The sequence below is a fragment of the Chrysemys picta genome, chromosome 19 (genome assembly GCF_011386835.1).
Source record: "Chrysemys picta bellii isolate R12L10 chromosome 19, ASM1138683v2, whole genome shotgun sequence".
In the NCBI taxonomy this organism is placed as follows: domain Eukaryota; kingdom Metazoa; phylum Chordata; order Testudines; family Emydidae; genus Chrysemys; species Chrysemys picta.
This window is the reverse complement of record NC_088809.1, coordinates 4804688-4818649: the sequence shown is the minus strand read 5'-3', so window position 1 is coordinate 4818649 and position 13962 is coordinate 4804688. Positions and strand designations below refer to the sequence as shown.

Genomic DNA, 13962 nt, shown 5'->3' with positions numbered 1-13962 from the left:
TAATATTGAACATTTTCAAAGTGTTGAACCACCATTACCTAATCCTCAAAACACCGATGTGAGAGAAGTATAATATCCTGTTACAGATGAAGAAACTGATACAGAGAGGTTAGGCCCAAATGTTAAGAGGTAACCTCTGATCTTAAGTGCCTCAGTATTTGGGTGCCCATCTCTGGACACCTGGAGCCAGATCCTTATAGGCTCTAAATTAACATCAGCACTAGATGTAGTTGCTCAACACCACTAATAATCAGGCTCTAAATGTCTCTAGCTGGATACTCAAAACAAGAGGTACCCAAAATTGAAGACCACGTTTGAAAATTTGGGCCTTAATGTCCACAGAGCTGGGATTAGAATTCAGGAGTTTCTTGTTTGTAGCCGGGTGATCAATCCATTAGATGTCTCAATCTACAAATTTTATTTTACAGTTTATCTGATTGGGTAAAAGCCTCTATTGTTGTAATCCAATTGAAGAATTCTTGAGAAAATGGTGCACTGGGTCTTTGAGATCTGTTTTGTGAAATCTACTGGCTATACATACCCTTATTCTACTGTCAGTCTTGTCTTCCGAGCCCCTTTTGATCTTTATCAGCCACGTCTGCCGCAGTGAGGAGTTCTGCCTCCACTAAAAAGGTTTCCAAATGTTATGTATTCCTGAGTTGTCCTCTTAAAAAAGAAATCTCTGAAGCCCGGTTTGTTTTTAAAAAAATTTAAACTAAACACATACTAAAGATTAGTAAATTGTTCATGACCAAGTCCATCTAGAACTCATAATCCCTTTTGGTTTGCAGACTCATGGTCTCAAAAGCTTGGAGAGTCTCTCTGAATATGCTAATTCCACCGTCTTACTTTCATATATCAATGGGTTCACTGATACCTTTTTTGTTTTAAGGTAAGGATCCTCCCTGCATCAAACCTCTGTTCAAAAGGTTGCCTTCCACATGCACACCTCTGACTCCTTTTACCAAACCTGAATAGTAGAGGACTCCACAGATTCCATCATCCGCCTTCACCCAGCCAAACCAAATGTGTCTCTTGAGGAGAAACTGAGATTAGGAGACAAATTTGGGCAAATATTAAGTCTTTCTACTTTTTGCATTATATAGAGCAGTAAGCTTGGTGGACCTCTAAAACAAAAGCCTTTCCAGTATAGATCAATGCAGAGGTGGACACCAGAAGCACCAGGTTACAATCCATCTTGTTCTTTAGTCCTGTACTAATCTGAACAGCTTTAAAGTCATCAGTCTGGTATAAACTCAGGTCAGAGCTTTAGGTTACAACAGGAATCCATTCTCAAATAACTGTCATAGATCTTCCATAGCTTCCTCTGTTTCTCCCAAAGTGTAATGGCCTCCCCACATGAACACTAGTCAGGACCAGGCACAGGAAAGCAGTCAATCACTACATTCTTCTAATTATTCCAGGTTTCCTAAGTCTCACTGAGAATATTAGTCACAAATTAATATCTGACCCTTTGCAATGAAACCTTAGTCAGTTCTGTGAATTGCTCCAACTAATGTTCAAGACACCAACCCCTCATTCCTTGACTTAGTCATGTGTTTGCAAAACTATGATTTTTAGTGTTTTATGTGAGATGTAATTGCTTAATCTTACATTACCCATAAATCCAACTCATCACTTTGCTGTGGTCCAGGACATCAGCTTTTATTTCTCTTTCTTTGCATTTCTTATTCTTTAATTTGCATTATTTAAAGTGTATTTAAACCTCACTTATCTACATATGACCACACCATTACGATATGGTCCTGCATGGAGTCCCCAGTTTCATTTGGCTAACTGCTACACCAAGGTACAGATAACAATGTATGATTGCTTCTTTGTATTACAGGTTTAAATACATTTTAAAAGACACCTACAGATGTTTTCATTTAAAACATCAGCTTCCTTAGATATTCTGTGTGGAGGCTTAGTTTGAAAAATGTCAAAATTTCCTTGGAGACTGTCAAATATTTATGAGAGTCTAAGAGATTTCAATTTGGAAATAATGAGGGCTGCTCAGCCAGAACAATGACAAATCTATTCCATTCACCTGCTTAGGGTGAGACACAGCAACACCTACAAACAGCAAACCCAGAGCAAATTGTACATTTTCCTCAGGTTCGTGAAGGCCTCTAAGAATCAGACCAGAAACTTCCTCTTCAGAGGGCCAGAATTCTAAAGCTTTTATTTTCCCATAGCGCTATTTATATCTTTTTATCAAAAGTAAGAGGAGGGAGGGATAATAAGGGTTGCTGAGTATATGTGTTCCAAACCGAATGAAGGACTCCTGTCAACTCATTCTGTGGAATGTTATCCATCTTAATCAGCATCCCAGCGGGTTCTCCAAGGGAATGTAGTCAGCAGAATCCTGAGTGAGTTAGAACTTGTGGCCTTGAGCAGACTGATGGGAAAGTCTTGCTTTACATAAGTACAAACAGAGAAAAGGAAAATTCCTCTTGTTTTTAACATCAAGCATTTTTTATATGACAGTCACTGAAACCCAAGAAACTGCAAAGCTTTTGTAAAAATAATTACCAGCTGAAATCGTTCAGAGTGAAATTCCTTCCTTCCCACACAAAGCTGGCTTAAGGCAGATGGATTTCACCCTGCCAATATGTGCACAGGCAAGAAATTCAGGGCCACTGAATCCAACCCTGGGCTACTTGGGGCTGGTATGAAGACCCTTTTTGAAGCACACAGGAGAGTATAGACACCCCTCACTTGCATGGCCATTCAGTCTAATTCCTTCTTCTGACAAGAGCCTCTCACTGCAGAACTTAAGTAGTGACACAGATGTTGTGTGAGATATCTGCATCCAAATTAATTTCACCTCAAGCAAATACAGTGGTAGCCACTCCAATGTCTGAGCGGCCTGTGAAATTTTCTGGGATATCACAATATAGATAATACAGTGTCTATTATGTGTCTAAGTATGTGTAGGGTCTGTTTGCATACGTGAAGACTTAACAGTTCAGCCGTATTATAAAACAAGGTATTTGAAAAGCAGCCAAACACCTGAGTTCAGCTTTTTCCCCCATCTAGAAGCATACAGAGAGGAGCTGTTTCTGATGTCAGTAGATTTTTCAGATAGGTTGTTTAAAAATGTATTTGTAATGGTAAAGTCTGTAATTAGATCCTGATACTCATTAGCAATCTTAAAGTGTTTATTTTAAAGCTTTGCAATTCACTTTTTAAATACCCTTTGCTCACATTTTGCTTTTAGAACTGTGATTATGGTAACATGAAAACAGAAAAAGGAACATCCTGATGCTAAATATATACCTCTTCCCCTCTACTGCCCTCCATATGTCTGTTTGTATAGAATTGGTCTCCTTTGTCCCTTCCCATCATCTCACCTCTGGTGGTGCGAGAACCTTCTCTTCTACAAAACTCCTTGTGTCAAGGACAACTTTCCTCTGTCTCCGGGACTCCATCTCTTACAATCTCATTTAAAAACATATTTTCTCCTTTTATGCCCCTAAATTTTTTCTCCCACCGCTATGGAAATATTGAGTAGGAGCAAAGAGGTTATATTACCTCTGCATTCGGCACTGGTATGACTGCTCCTGGAATACTGTATCTAGTTGTGGTGTCCACACTTCAAGAAGGATGTTGAAAAATCGGATTCAGAGAAGAGCCACCAGACCAGTGGTTCTCATACTATTGTACTGGTGACCCCTTTCACACAGCAAGCCTCTGAGTGCGACCCCCCCCCTTATAAATTAAAAACACTTGTTTATATATTTAACACCATTATAAATGCTGGAGGCAAAGCAGGGTTTGGGGTGGAGGCTGACAGCTTGCGACCCCCCCATGTAATAACCTCGCGACCCCCTAAGGGGTCCTGCCCCCAGTTTGAGAACCCCTGCACAAGACTAATTAAAGGATTGGAAAACGTGCCTTATAGCAAAGGACTCAAAGAGTTCAATTTATTTCCTTATCAAAAAGAAGATTAAGGGGAAGCCTGATCAGAGCCTATAAATACTGTATCTACATGGGGAACAGACATTTTATAACGGAGAGTTCCTCAATCTAGCAGACAAAAGTCTAAGATGATCCAGTGGCTGGAAGCAAGACAAATTCAGACTGGAAATAAGGTTAACATTTTTAACAGTGAGGGTAATTAACCATTGGAACAACTTAGAAAGGGACTGTGGTGGATCAAGACTGGTTGTTTCTCTGGTGAGATGAGATATGCTCTAGTGAACTCAGGACTTTCCTGAATTAATTCCTACTTAAAGTCAATAGCTATGTCCTGTATTATGCAGGGGATCACAATGGTCCCTTCTCACCGAGGACATATGCCCCCTCTCCCCCCCCAGAATTGCTGCTTGGCTTGTATTGAGCATGCTCAGTAACTTCTGCTGAAGCCACTGCCCTCACTCTGCCGCACAACTAGTGGCAGGTATGGGTCGTCTCTGCCTTCTGGCCTTAAAAATCTATGAATTATCTCTGAAATTGTACTGCTTTAGTCCGCAAAGTTTGCTGGGACACAGTTTGCATAAAAGATTGTATCAAAATAAAGTACGTATAATGCATATAGGCACTTACGTATGATGCCTTCTGTACTATCCACATGCTTTGGTAAGTAGTGCACTGAAAGATCACTCTGAAGGACTTCATCTGATGTTGCTCTGGCTAAAGCAGCAGCCAAAAATGAAGGGCAATTACTGAAAAAGAAAAACACAGGAAAGATATTTTCAAACTGATTTCACTAGGTAACTGGCAATCAGCATAATGCAGAACACTTACATTTGTAACACCTACATTTGAAGGTTGTCCAATATTTGTGAGAGTGCAGCAGATTCTTTTTGATAGGTAGCATTGCACTTCTGCAGCCTGAGAACCCTTCTTTGGATTTTGGTAGGCTTAAATTTCACTTCCAAGGGCCCTTCTTAAAAGCTTTTATGCCTCATTTTGCACCTTTAATTTACTCTTCAAAACTGGGGCTTTGAGCACACATGCAGAGCTTATGAATCCCACTACATTTACTCTATTTGCATTTACAAACCCATCCTGTCCAGTTTCTCAGTCTCTGCTCTTGATTCAAATTCTCAAAGGGCAGGGAGTTTGGAAACATTGCAAACAGAGACCTCCAGTTGCTCCTGTTAAACAATAGGGGAAAACATTTGCACAGCTAGCTAAATCAGTTTTTAACACATCTTCAGTAACCAGCAGGGACCAGGCCTCACTTGTTTAAAAATGAGTTGTGGTCTAGATTCCTAGCTACATAGGCTAGGTTAAAATATAGCTACTGAATCTGATTCACAGTTTGTCTCATCCAAAATGACTGGCTGAACTATATTAGAAACAGTTTTAGCTGGCATCATATGTTTAAGTACAATTTCTTAATCCATGTCTTTGTCCTATGTGGACAGAGCCTTAACCTCTGTTTAGGAAGATGTTTTTCTTTTCATCATAAAACATTTTCTGTATGTTCAGTCAAAGGACTGAGGGAATTATCTGACTAGTAATTAGACAGATGGGCAATGTCAATCCAGAAACGTCACCCACCCAGACCTGAGAAATCCAAGCATGAGGCGTTCCTCATGGTTCTAATTTTGAGCATGATCTCCTAGTTTCAACTAAAATAAAATTCAGATTTGCAAATGTATTTTCAAAATCATAACTGCACATTGCTTGAAACTACCTAAATAAAACCATAGAGAATTAGAAAGCTAACCTCTAACTGATAAGGGAGCGAGAGAAACTTCTCCTATGGCAAACTATCCCATCATCGTCTACTACAGAGTTTCTTACACCTTTATCTGAAGCATCTGATACTGACCACTGTCGAAGACAAGATATTGGACTAGATGGACTCAGGGATGAGATGGCCATACCTCATTTCTATCCTATGCACCAAATATGGATTTTGATAGACATGTCTCTTGAGCTCTGAGACGCATAAGGCAGTACTCTGAAGTAATTACATTTGGACTGCTGCCAACCAAAGAAACCAATGCTGTTCTACACTGACCCCATGGTAGCTTAGTTAATGTGGACTGAATTCCACAAAAGACTTCAGTCAAACCCATTTTGCTCAGTCTCTTTGAAAATCCACTTTATCACAATGCTTTCCGATACCATATTTGACAATGAACACCATTACAAACGGTAGATTTATAAGATGAGATTTTCACAAAGCTAAATCTTCCATCTATTTTAATAAATAGTATTTAATGTTTACATAAAGTTACTTAAACAGGATTAGAACTAAATACCAGCTTTTCCCAAAAGATACATTGTCATGAGGCACCTTCTGTCTCCAAGTTACTCAGAAAGCCACAGCTATTCTGATGTTACAACATCAGTAAGAGTCATTCCTTGAATTAGCAGTTGAGCATTCTACCTATACAGCTACTCCAAACCTCAGCAATATGCACGCTAATGAAGCATGACAACATGAGAACATTAACTATCTTAGGGCTGGATCTTCCCAGCACAAGACAAGAACTCAGATCCCATTTACATACAGCAATATCTTTTGGAAATGTACAGTAATCAGCAAGAAGGAAAAGCTCTGTAACTTCCTTTATTTCTAGTGTATGTAAAAGTTGATTCTCTGCTTAGCCTTGTTTGTCTTTAGAGCATGAGGCATTTTTTTGTCATTTCTATTATTAACTCCTACACATCCGAAAAGCACTGTAGGTTACCAGTCATATTTTATGCAGTTTTCATGTTACAAGAGAAACAAGAATATGACGACTCCTGAGCTAAAAGAATTACAAACAATTATGTAATCAGAGCCAGCAACAATGTTAGACTCTCTATCTGAAGACAGTTTGAAGCAGAAATGTATGAACATAATTTTGCCTAGTCAGAACTTACACAAACCTCAGCAAAAGCAAGAAAGCTTATGCTGTACATGTGTTTCTAAACACAACTCTCTCAGACAGAGCTCACTTTACAGAGGAATGAATAGAGTCTATGATACTATGCATGGAATATGAGTTTGTTTCCCAACCCTAATCTCTTCCTCCTTGCAGTACCAATGTGGGAGAGCTATGGAGAAAGCACACTTCTAGCGAAAGAAGTGTGCTTCCCATCACTCTCAAACAATCCCTCTGGACAGTTAAGGAGTAGCACTGATGGACATCAAATGGAGAGTCCTGCTAAGATGATGGCAGGTACAATTAAGATTCTCAAGGACATAAAAAGCTAGGGCAAAAATATAGTAGGAATCTTGTTTCAACGGGGACCCCACGTAAGGTGAAAATAAACACCCTGTCATTAGCATTCACACATAAATAATTGGTTTTATTATTTTACCCTGTAATGGCATGTTATAAGAAGTGAGGTGTATTAGAATGTATAGAAGTAAGTGGCTGGTCAGAGCCTTTCCCAGCCGGCTTGCCAGTAGCTAGCTACACGTCCTCGCACAATACAAATGTGATGCCTGCAGTCTTGAACTGGAGCTCTTTATCTAAACAAGGCATACATTTCCATTACAATGCCAAACCTACATAAAAGCTACTAAATGCATTATTTAGACAAATTAGAGGTTTTTAAGTACATCCTTCCTGATTCTTTGGCAGCGTGGGTGTCTGTACAACACCCACAGTTGCATTTCAACAATCTTGGGATAACTCTGCTAAGGTAATAAGCAAGCTTGAATGTGGGCAGCCTCCATCAATTAAGTTTGAGAGAAACAGTCTGAAGTAGGCTTAACTCAGCCCACATACTATAATGATACTTGCTTACCACACACCTCTGCTTCTTGCCGATAGCACTGGAGTGATGAATTTCCAAACATTTCCCCTCAGTTATTTATCTGTGTTCTAAATCTAATATAAAATCCTCACCTAAAAATGGGAAAGGCAGATTTAACACTCTACTGTATAAAAGGCATCACAGAATGTAGACTGACTTGTTTATCAATTCTGATGGACAAGATGGAGAAAAACAGCTTTCTTTTGTACGGCTGGCTATTCTCTGTTCTAACAGTAACAGCAGACTGCCACAGAATTAATTGACTTTGACATTTGTACATCACAAAGCTTCTTATGGAGCTTTTCTAGGACTATGCACTGCAAGCAGTGAAGTGACCAGTTGGAGGTGTGTGTGTCCTTGATTAGTACAACAGAAATTTCATTTCTGCTGCTTCTGGCAATGGATCTTAGGTGGATTGCTTCTCCCCTACAATGTCAAGAATAACAGACTAAACAGGAGGTGGGGATGCCTGTTTGGAATAGATTTTGAACTCAGTTACACTGCAGTAAGTCCAGAATAACACCATTTATTTCAGTGGTGTTACTCTGGATTTATCCCAGTGTAACTGAGATCAGAATCAAGTTCAGTACCTTTGCTTTTATCACAAAGAATGAATGTTCACTAGAGAGCTTACAGTACCACTTAACTCACGAAAATGGTCATCCACAAAGACTAGTACTTGAATTGTAACATTCCGTCACACTCGATACTCCTAGTCTATCCTCACCTCACCCTGTACATAGAACAGGAATAGAAATGATGCATTATATCAGTAGTTCTCAAACTTTGGGGTTTGGGGTAGAGGCTGACAGCTTGCGACCCCCTGAGGGGTCCCAACCCCCAGTTTGCGAGCCCCTGCATTAGATTTTTGGGTGCAGTGCAGCTGCTTTGCACCGCACATCTGTGCCAAAGGATTCCCTCCATCTCAGGGGATTATCCACTGGCTGGTTGAAAATAAAACATTTTGCCAAATTTTATCAATCACCAAATTATGGCAAATAAATTGAAAGAGGGAGAATATGATCCAGCAGTGTAGCAAAGGCTGGGCATTAGGATTCCTGTGTTTATTCATTCCTAGCCATGATAATAACTCACCATGTGACCTTGAACAAGTCACATCACCTCTCAGTCCTTCAATTTCCTCATCCATAAAGGAGGGTGATAATACTTAATATATCCCTTGGGCATTGTGGGAGGATTAATTAAATGTTGGTAAAGCAATTTGAGATTTCTAGATAAAGACACTATTGAAGGGCAAAGTATTGTTATTCTAATGGAAGAGATTTTCTAGCCAAGATTTATGGACCTTTCATATTTTCTTTTTTGTTCTATCTTCCCTGCTCTCGAACATCATGCCAGAAACACTTAAGTGGCAAGCCACACAAGGCACATTTTGTCTCTCTGATGTGCACAGCCAACATATGGGCATAACCAATTGCATCCTTCCATCATATTTGAAGTAAATAGGTTTTTTGGAAGCTCAAGCTTCTCAAAGAAAAAAATGTGAGAGTAAGAAAAGATCACGTTCTTACTTTAAGCTCAACAATGCTGAGTTCAGCTGGAAGTTGCTTCTACAGCATCAGATATGGCATTGCTGATTAAAAGGCTAGGAAACAACAACAACATTACAAGCAAAGGGGGTCCTCTCCTCCTCCTTCCTCACCACCAGTCAAAATATGTAGATTAAGTGACACCAGTCTCAGGAGGGTCCTTGTACTATCATCATCCAGTGTAACTGACTTTGGCATTATTGATGCAAATAAAGTAAAAAATGGGAGAAGGTACTCTTATGGCCTTCAGAGATCACAATATTCAGAGGGTCCTGTGGCACCTTTAAGACTAACAGAAGTATTGGAGCATAAGCTTTCGTGGGTGAATGCCCACTTCATCAGGACCCTCTGTTGCTTTTTACAGATTCAGACTAACACGGCTACCCCTCTGATACTTGACACAATGATCAGTGAGTCACACCACACACTGTAGAGCTAATAGAAATATTAGAAAATATCATCTTTGCTTTAGTTCTCCCATGACTTATCTGAAAATGTCTCTCTGTCCACTATGGTACAGAATGAACCCATAAAACCACCGGCCAAGCAATGTAAAGTATTGCATGTAGTTAAGTATGGGAATCTAAGACTAAGGACAAGACTCCTGTGAGGACTATAATGATTTATTGTATCTGTGAAAAAAATTATAGAAATGATTGTATTTGTGAGAAGTTTTATAGGAATGACAAGCTAACTGCACCTTTACCAGCAGATAATGTAACACCATGGATGCAATTTGGTGAAAATTCTAGCATTAGTGTAGCCTGTTGCAAGATATTTGCAGGAATTGTATTTTTGCATGACAGGTAGAAAATTCATACAGGTCCCCAAAGCATATTTGCAAAACATTCCAATGTCCAGTCAGTATCTCCCAGACAGAGCCTCTTGTAGAGTCTGGGAGCTCTTTGGAAAAGTATGTAAGCCGTTGTCATTGTAGGCTCCTCTGTCACGAATGACAATGACAGAGCAGAGGGAATTCTTTGGATGGGAACACTCCCTGCTATTTACACATCCCTCTGCTGCAGCAGTCAACTTTTCAATATGTGTTTTAAAGGCCATCTAGAGGCGCACTGCACCAGCCAAGGATTTTCTGTTTCTCTCCAAGGTTCAATGGTTCAGACAGCATTCAGAGAAGGGAAGAGGAAGGAGCATCCTGATAAGCTGCCTGTAGAACCTGAAAGGATTATTGGTGTACCGCAAGCATGGCAATAGAATGTAATTCCCAGCCTCCATGTCACTGTAGATTCTCCTCTCTTTACTCACAAAGCAGTAGCTTCCTCTTGTTAGAGCACTGATCTGATCTGACCTGTGCCAGCTTGTGGCTTTTCACAGCAGGTGAAAGCTCTGATGCTTAGTTTAAGCCAGGGGATCCTGAAGAAATGGAGTATATTTTTCTGATGCAGGGAAATGCTGAGCTACCGCAGTGAGGCAGAAGCAAAAAAATTGCATCTTTTACAAGATTGCATAACCAAAGCTCTGTGCAAAGTCATTCGAACTGACAGTGTTGAAATAGCAAAATGTTTGATAAATCTGTTTGGGAGAGCTGAAAAAGTGCTAGATGAGGAAGCTGCTATCTGTGGGCTTCACAGACAGTTGTCTAATCAAATTCAAGATGAATCTGTCCTTGCAATGGCAGTTGTAGGAAAGAGTGATAAAATATACAACCATCACAAAACACTGCACCACTTCTGATTAGTTTATAATACCCATAACGCACGGGCAGACATGTCACAGTAGTATCTGTTAACAGTATAGCCTAACCTTTCAGATAACACTATCACATTCTAGCGATATTAAGGGAAACAGAGTGTAGTTTATGAAGAGTTCTTTCAGGTCTGAAAATGCATGAAATCCTGTTATAACTCGTTTTCCTCTTCTGTATGGTCTGGTCTCGTTACTTAAACTCTAGGTAGAACATTTAAGAAGCTGAATTGTCAAATGCAAATGCAGTAGAAAAAAGGCTGTCTGTACTTTGGGAGGATTTTAATGCTGTAAGAAGCAATGGGAACCTCAAAAAGTGAAGAGGTACACCACCAAATGTCTCATTAGATAATAATGTATTAAGTAACTGCAGTAAGATGCACCAGTGTGTAGCAGGCTCTCCGTAGGAAACCTGTTTGTTTTGTAATACTGATACCTTTTGCATCCCTTACTTCACAAAGCATTCACAAGGGCTGTGATCTAGGAAAACATTCTAATGAGTCAGTTAAATGTAGCAAATCAGAACAGAATTGCTTTCACAGGAAGCAAGCTTTGCAAGCTGCTTTTGGATTCGAGGAATTTTGGAGGTGGTGGTGGTAAATAATACAAGGCTTCAACATCCCTGGCAAAAACAACCAGGAGTCCAGTGGCACCTTAAAGACTAACAGATTTATTTGGGCATAAGCTTTCATGGGTAAAAACCCACTTCTTCAGATGCATGGAGTGAAAATTACAGATACAGGCATAAATATATATTGGCACATGAAGAGAAGGGAATTACCTTACAAGTGGAGAACCAATGTTGAAGGCCAATTCAGTTGGGGTGGGTGTGGTCCACTCCCAATAATTGATGAGATGTCAATACCAAGAGAGAGAAAATTGCTTTCATAGTGAGCCAGCCACTCCAAGTCCCTATTCAAGCCCAAATTGATGGTGTTAAGTAACTCTGAAGTTTCTCTTTGAAGTCTGTTTTTGAAGTTTTGTTGTTGAGGAATGGCTACTTTTTAATCTGTTATAGAATGTCCAGGGAGATTGAAGTGTTCTCCTACTGGCTTTTGTATGTTACCATTCCTGATGTCTGATTTGTGTCCATTTATCCTTTTACGTAGAGACTGTCCGGTTTGGCCAATGTACATGGCAGAATGGCATTGCTGGCACGTGATGGCATATATCACATTAGTAGATGTGCAGGTGAATGAGCCCCTGATGGTGTGGCTGGGTCCTATGATGGTGTCGCTAGAGTAGATATGGGGACAGAGAAAGCAACGGGGTTTGTTACAGGGATTGGTTCCTGGGTTAGTGTTTCTGTGGTGTGATGTGTAGTTGCTGGTGAGTATTTGCTTAAGGTTGGGGGAGGTCTGTAAGCGAGGATTGGCCTGCCTCCCAAGGCCTGTGCAAATGGGGGATCGTTTTCCAGGCTAGGTTGTAGCTTGCTGATGATGCGCTGGAGAGGTTTTAGCTGGGGGCTGTACGTGATGGCCAGTGGTGTTCTGTTATTTTCCTTGTTGGGCCTGTCCTGTAGTAGGTGACTTCTGGATACCTGTCTTGCTCTGTCAATCTGTGTAATCACTTCCACGGGTGGGTGCTGTAGTTTTAAGAATGTTTGATAGAGATCTTGTAGGTGTTTGTCTCTGTCTGAGAGATTAGAGCAAATGCAGTTGTATCTTAGGACTTGGCTGTAGACAATGGATCGTGTGATGTGTCCTGGATGGAAGCTGGAGGCATGTAGGGAAGTATAGCGGTCAGTAGGTTTCCAGTATAGGGTGGTGTTTATGTGACCATCACTTATTTGCACTGTAGTGTCCAGGAAGTACCCAGCTTTAGACTGACAGGTTGGGGTACTCAACAGTCTCAACTATAGTAGCTCTGCCAGAAGCAGATTTAAGAATGACACACTGTCCTGCAACATAGAATATAACAGGAGCCAATATTTGCTGAATGGAAAAAAACTGCAGCTTACTGACTGAAAAAAGGAACATGGAAAAATCTCTAAATCCTTCAGAGATGCATGTAGATGGAGAGGAACAGAAGGCAGGCTGAATTACTGGTGCTGAAGGAATATAATGTAAATCAAAGTGATGGTGTGAAGCTCCTGCTGCATTAGGCTCACATGAGATCTCTCAGTCAGCGGACTCCAATCTGTAAGAATCATCTTATCACCAGAAGGATAATCAAAATTAGAGATGGAAAGTCCTGCAGACCTTCAGAACCCTTCACTTGATGGCACTGCCCTTGGCACTATGCAATACAGAATTATTTTCTACAGTATAATTCCTAATCCTTTATCCAACCTAGTTTTAAATAATCCTGTTTTGTTTTAAATAACCCAAGTAATGGAGTTTCCAACAGTTATTTTGAGAGACTATTCCACTGCCTAACAGAATCACTTAAGAAATTTCACTTGAAGTTCTGACTAAAACTTTCATTTGCCCAACTTCTCCAAATACTCCCTCTCACTCTTTAGTGATTATACCCTTCCAATGCTTAATTACTTTGTATCCAATACTTTATCCATTTAAAGCAATGGGAGTTTTTCCATTTAATTAAACAGGTACAAGAACAGGCCTCTATTCCCTTAGTTACTATTGTTGCTCTTTTTTGAATTCCCTTCAATTTGCCTACATCATTCTGATAATGGAGTTGCAAACAAGTTGCTCCCCAATCAAGAAAGAGCTGGTGAAACGAGGCATGCCAGAGGAGGGAGCAGGGTTGGATAATCAGTGAGATCTGGCTATTGTCAAGATGCTCTTAATCCCTAGTGGGCCATGCACAGCTCAAGGATATGGTAGAACAGCCCTGGAGTCCCTTTTCCTCCATTCCTGCACTGGGTGCATCTCACTTGGAATGGAGCTTTGGGCCCTGTATCTGGAATGCTTCCATATGCTGAAGCAGCAGAACTCATCCTCACTGGGCAAGAGGACTAAAGTTTTTGAACCAATTCACTAGGAACTCATTGGTCAGATCCAATCAGACAATCAGTCCATGATAAATGGAATCC

At 40.3% G+C, this 13962-nt stretch overlaps 1 protein-coding gene across 3 annotated transcripts in view; it reads right to left on the bottom strand.

The window, feature by feature from the left end:
• Positions 1 to 13962, bottom strand: part of PPM1E (protein phosphatase, Mg2+/Mn2+ dependent 1E) — a 103375-nt gene that overhangs the window by 12955 nt on the left and 76458 nt on the right. For 2 of the 3 annotated variants that reach the window (XM_005298758.4, XM_065573241.1), the window contains exon 2: positions 4552 to 4670. The exons of the other annotated variant lie outside the window; for it this stretch is intronic. In XM_005298758.4, the coding sequence (XP_005298815.2) occupies positions 4552 to 4670 (119 nt within the window). The remainder of the gene's footprint in view (positions 1 to 4551; positions 4671 to 13962) is intronic. 3 annotated transcript variants of the gene reach the window in all.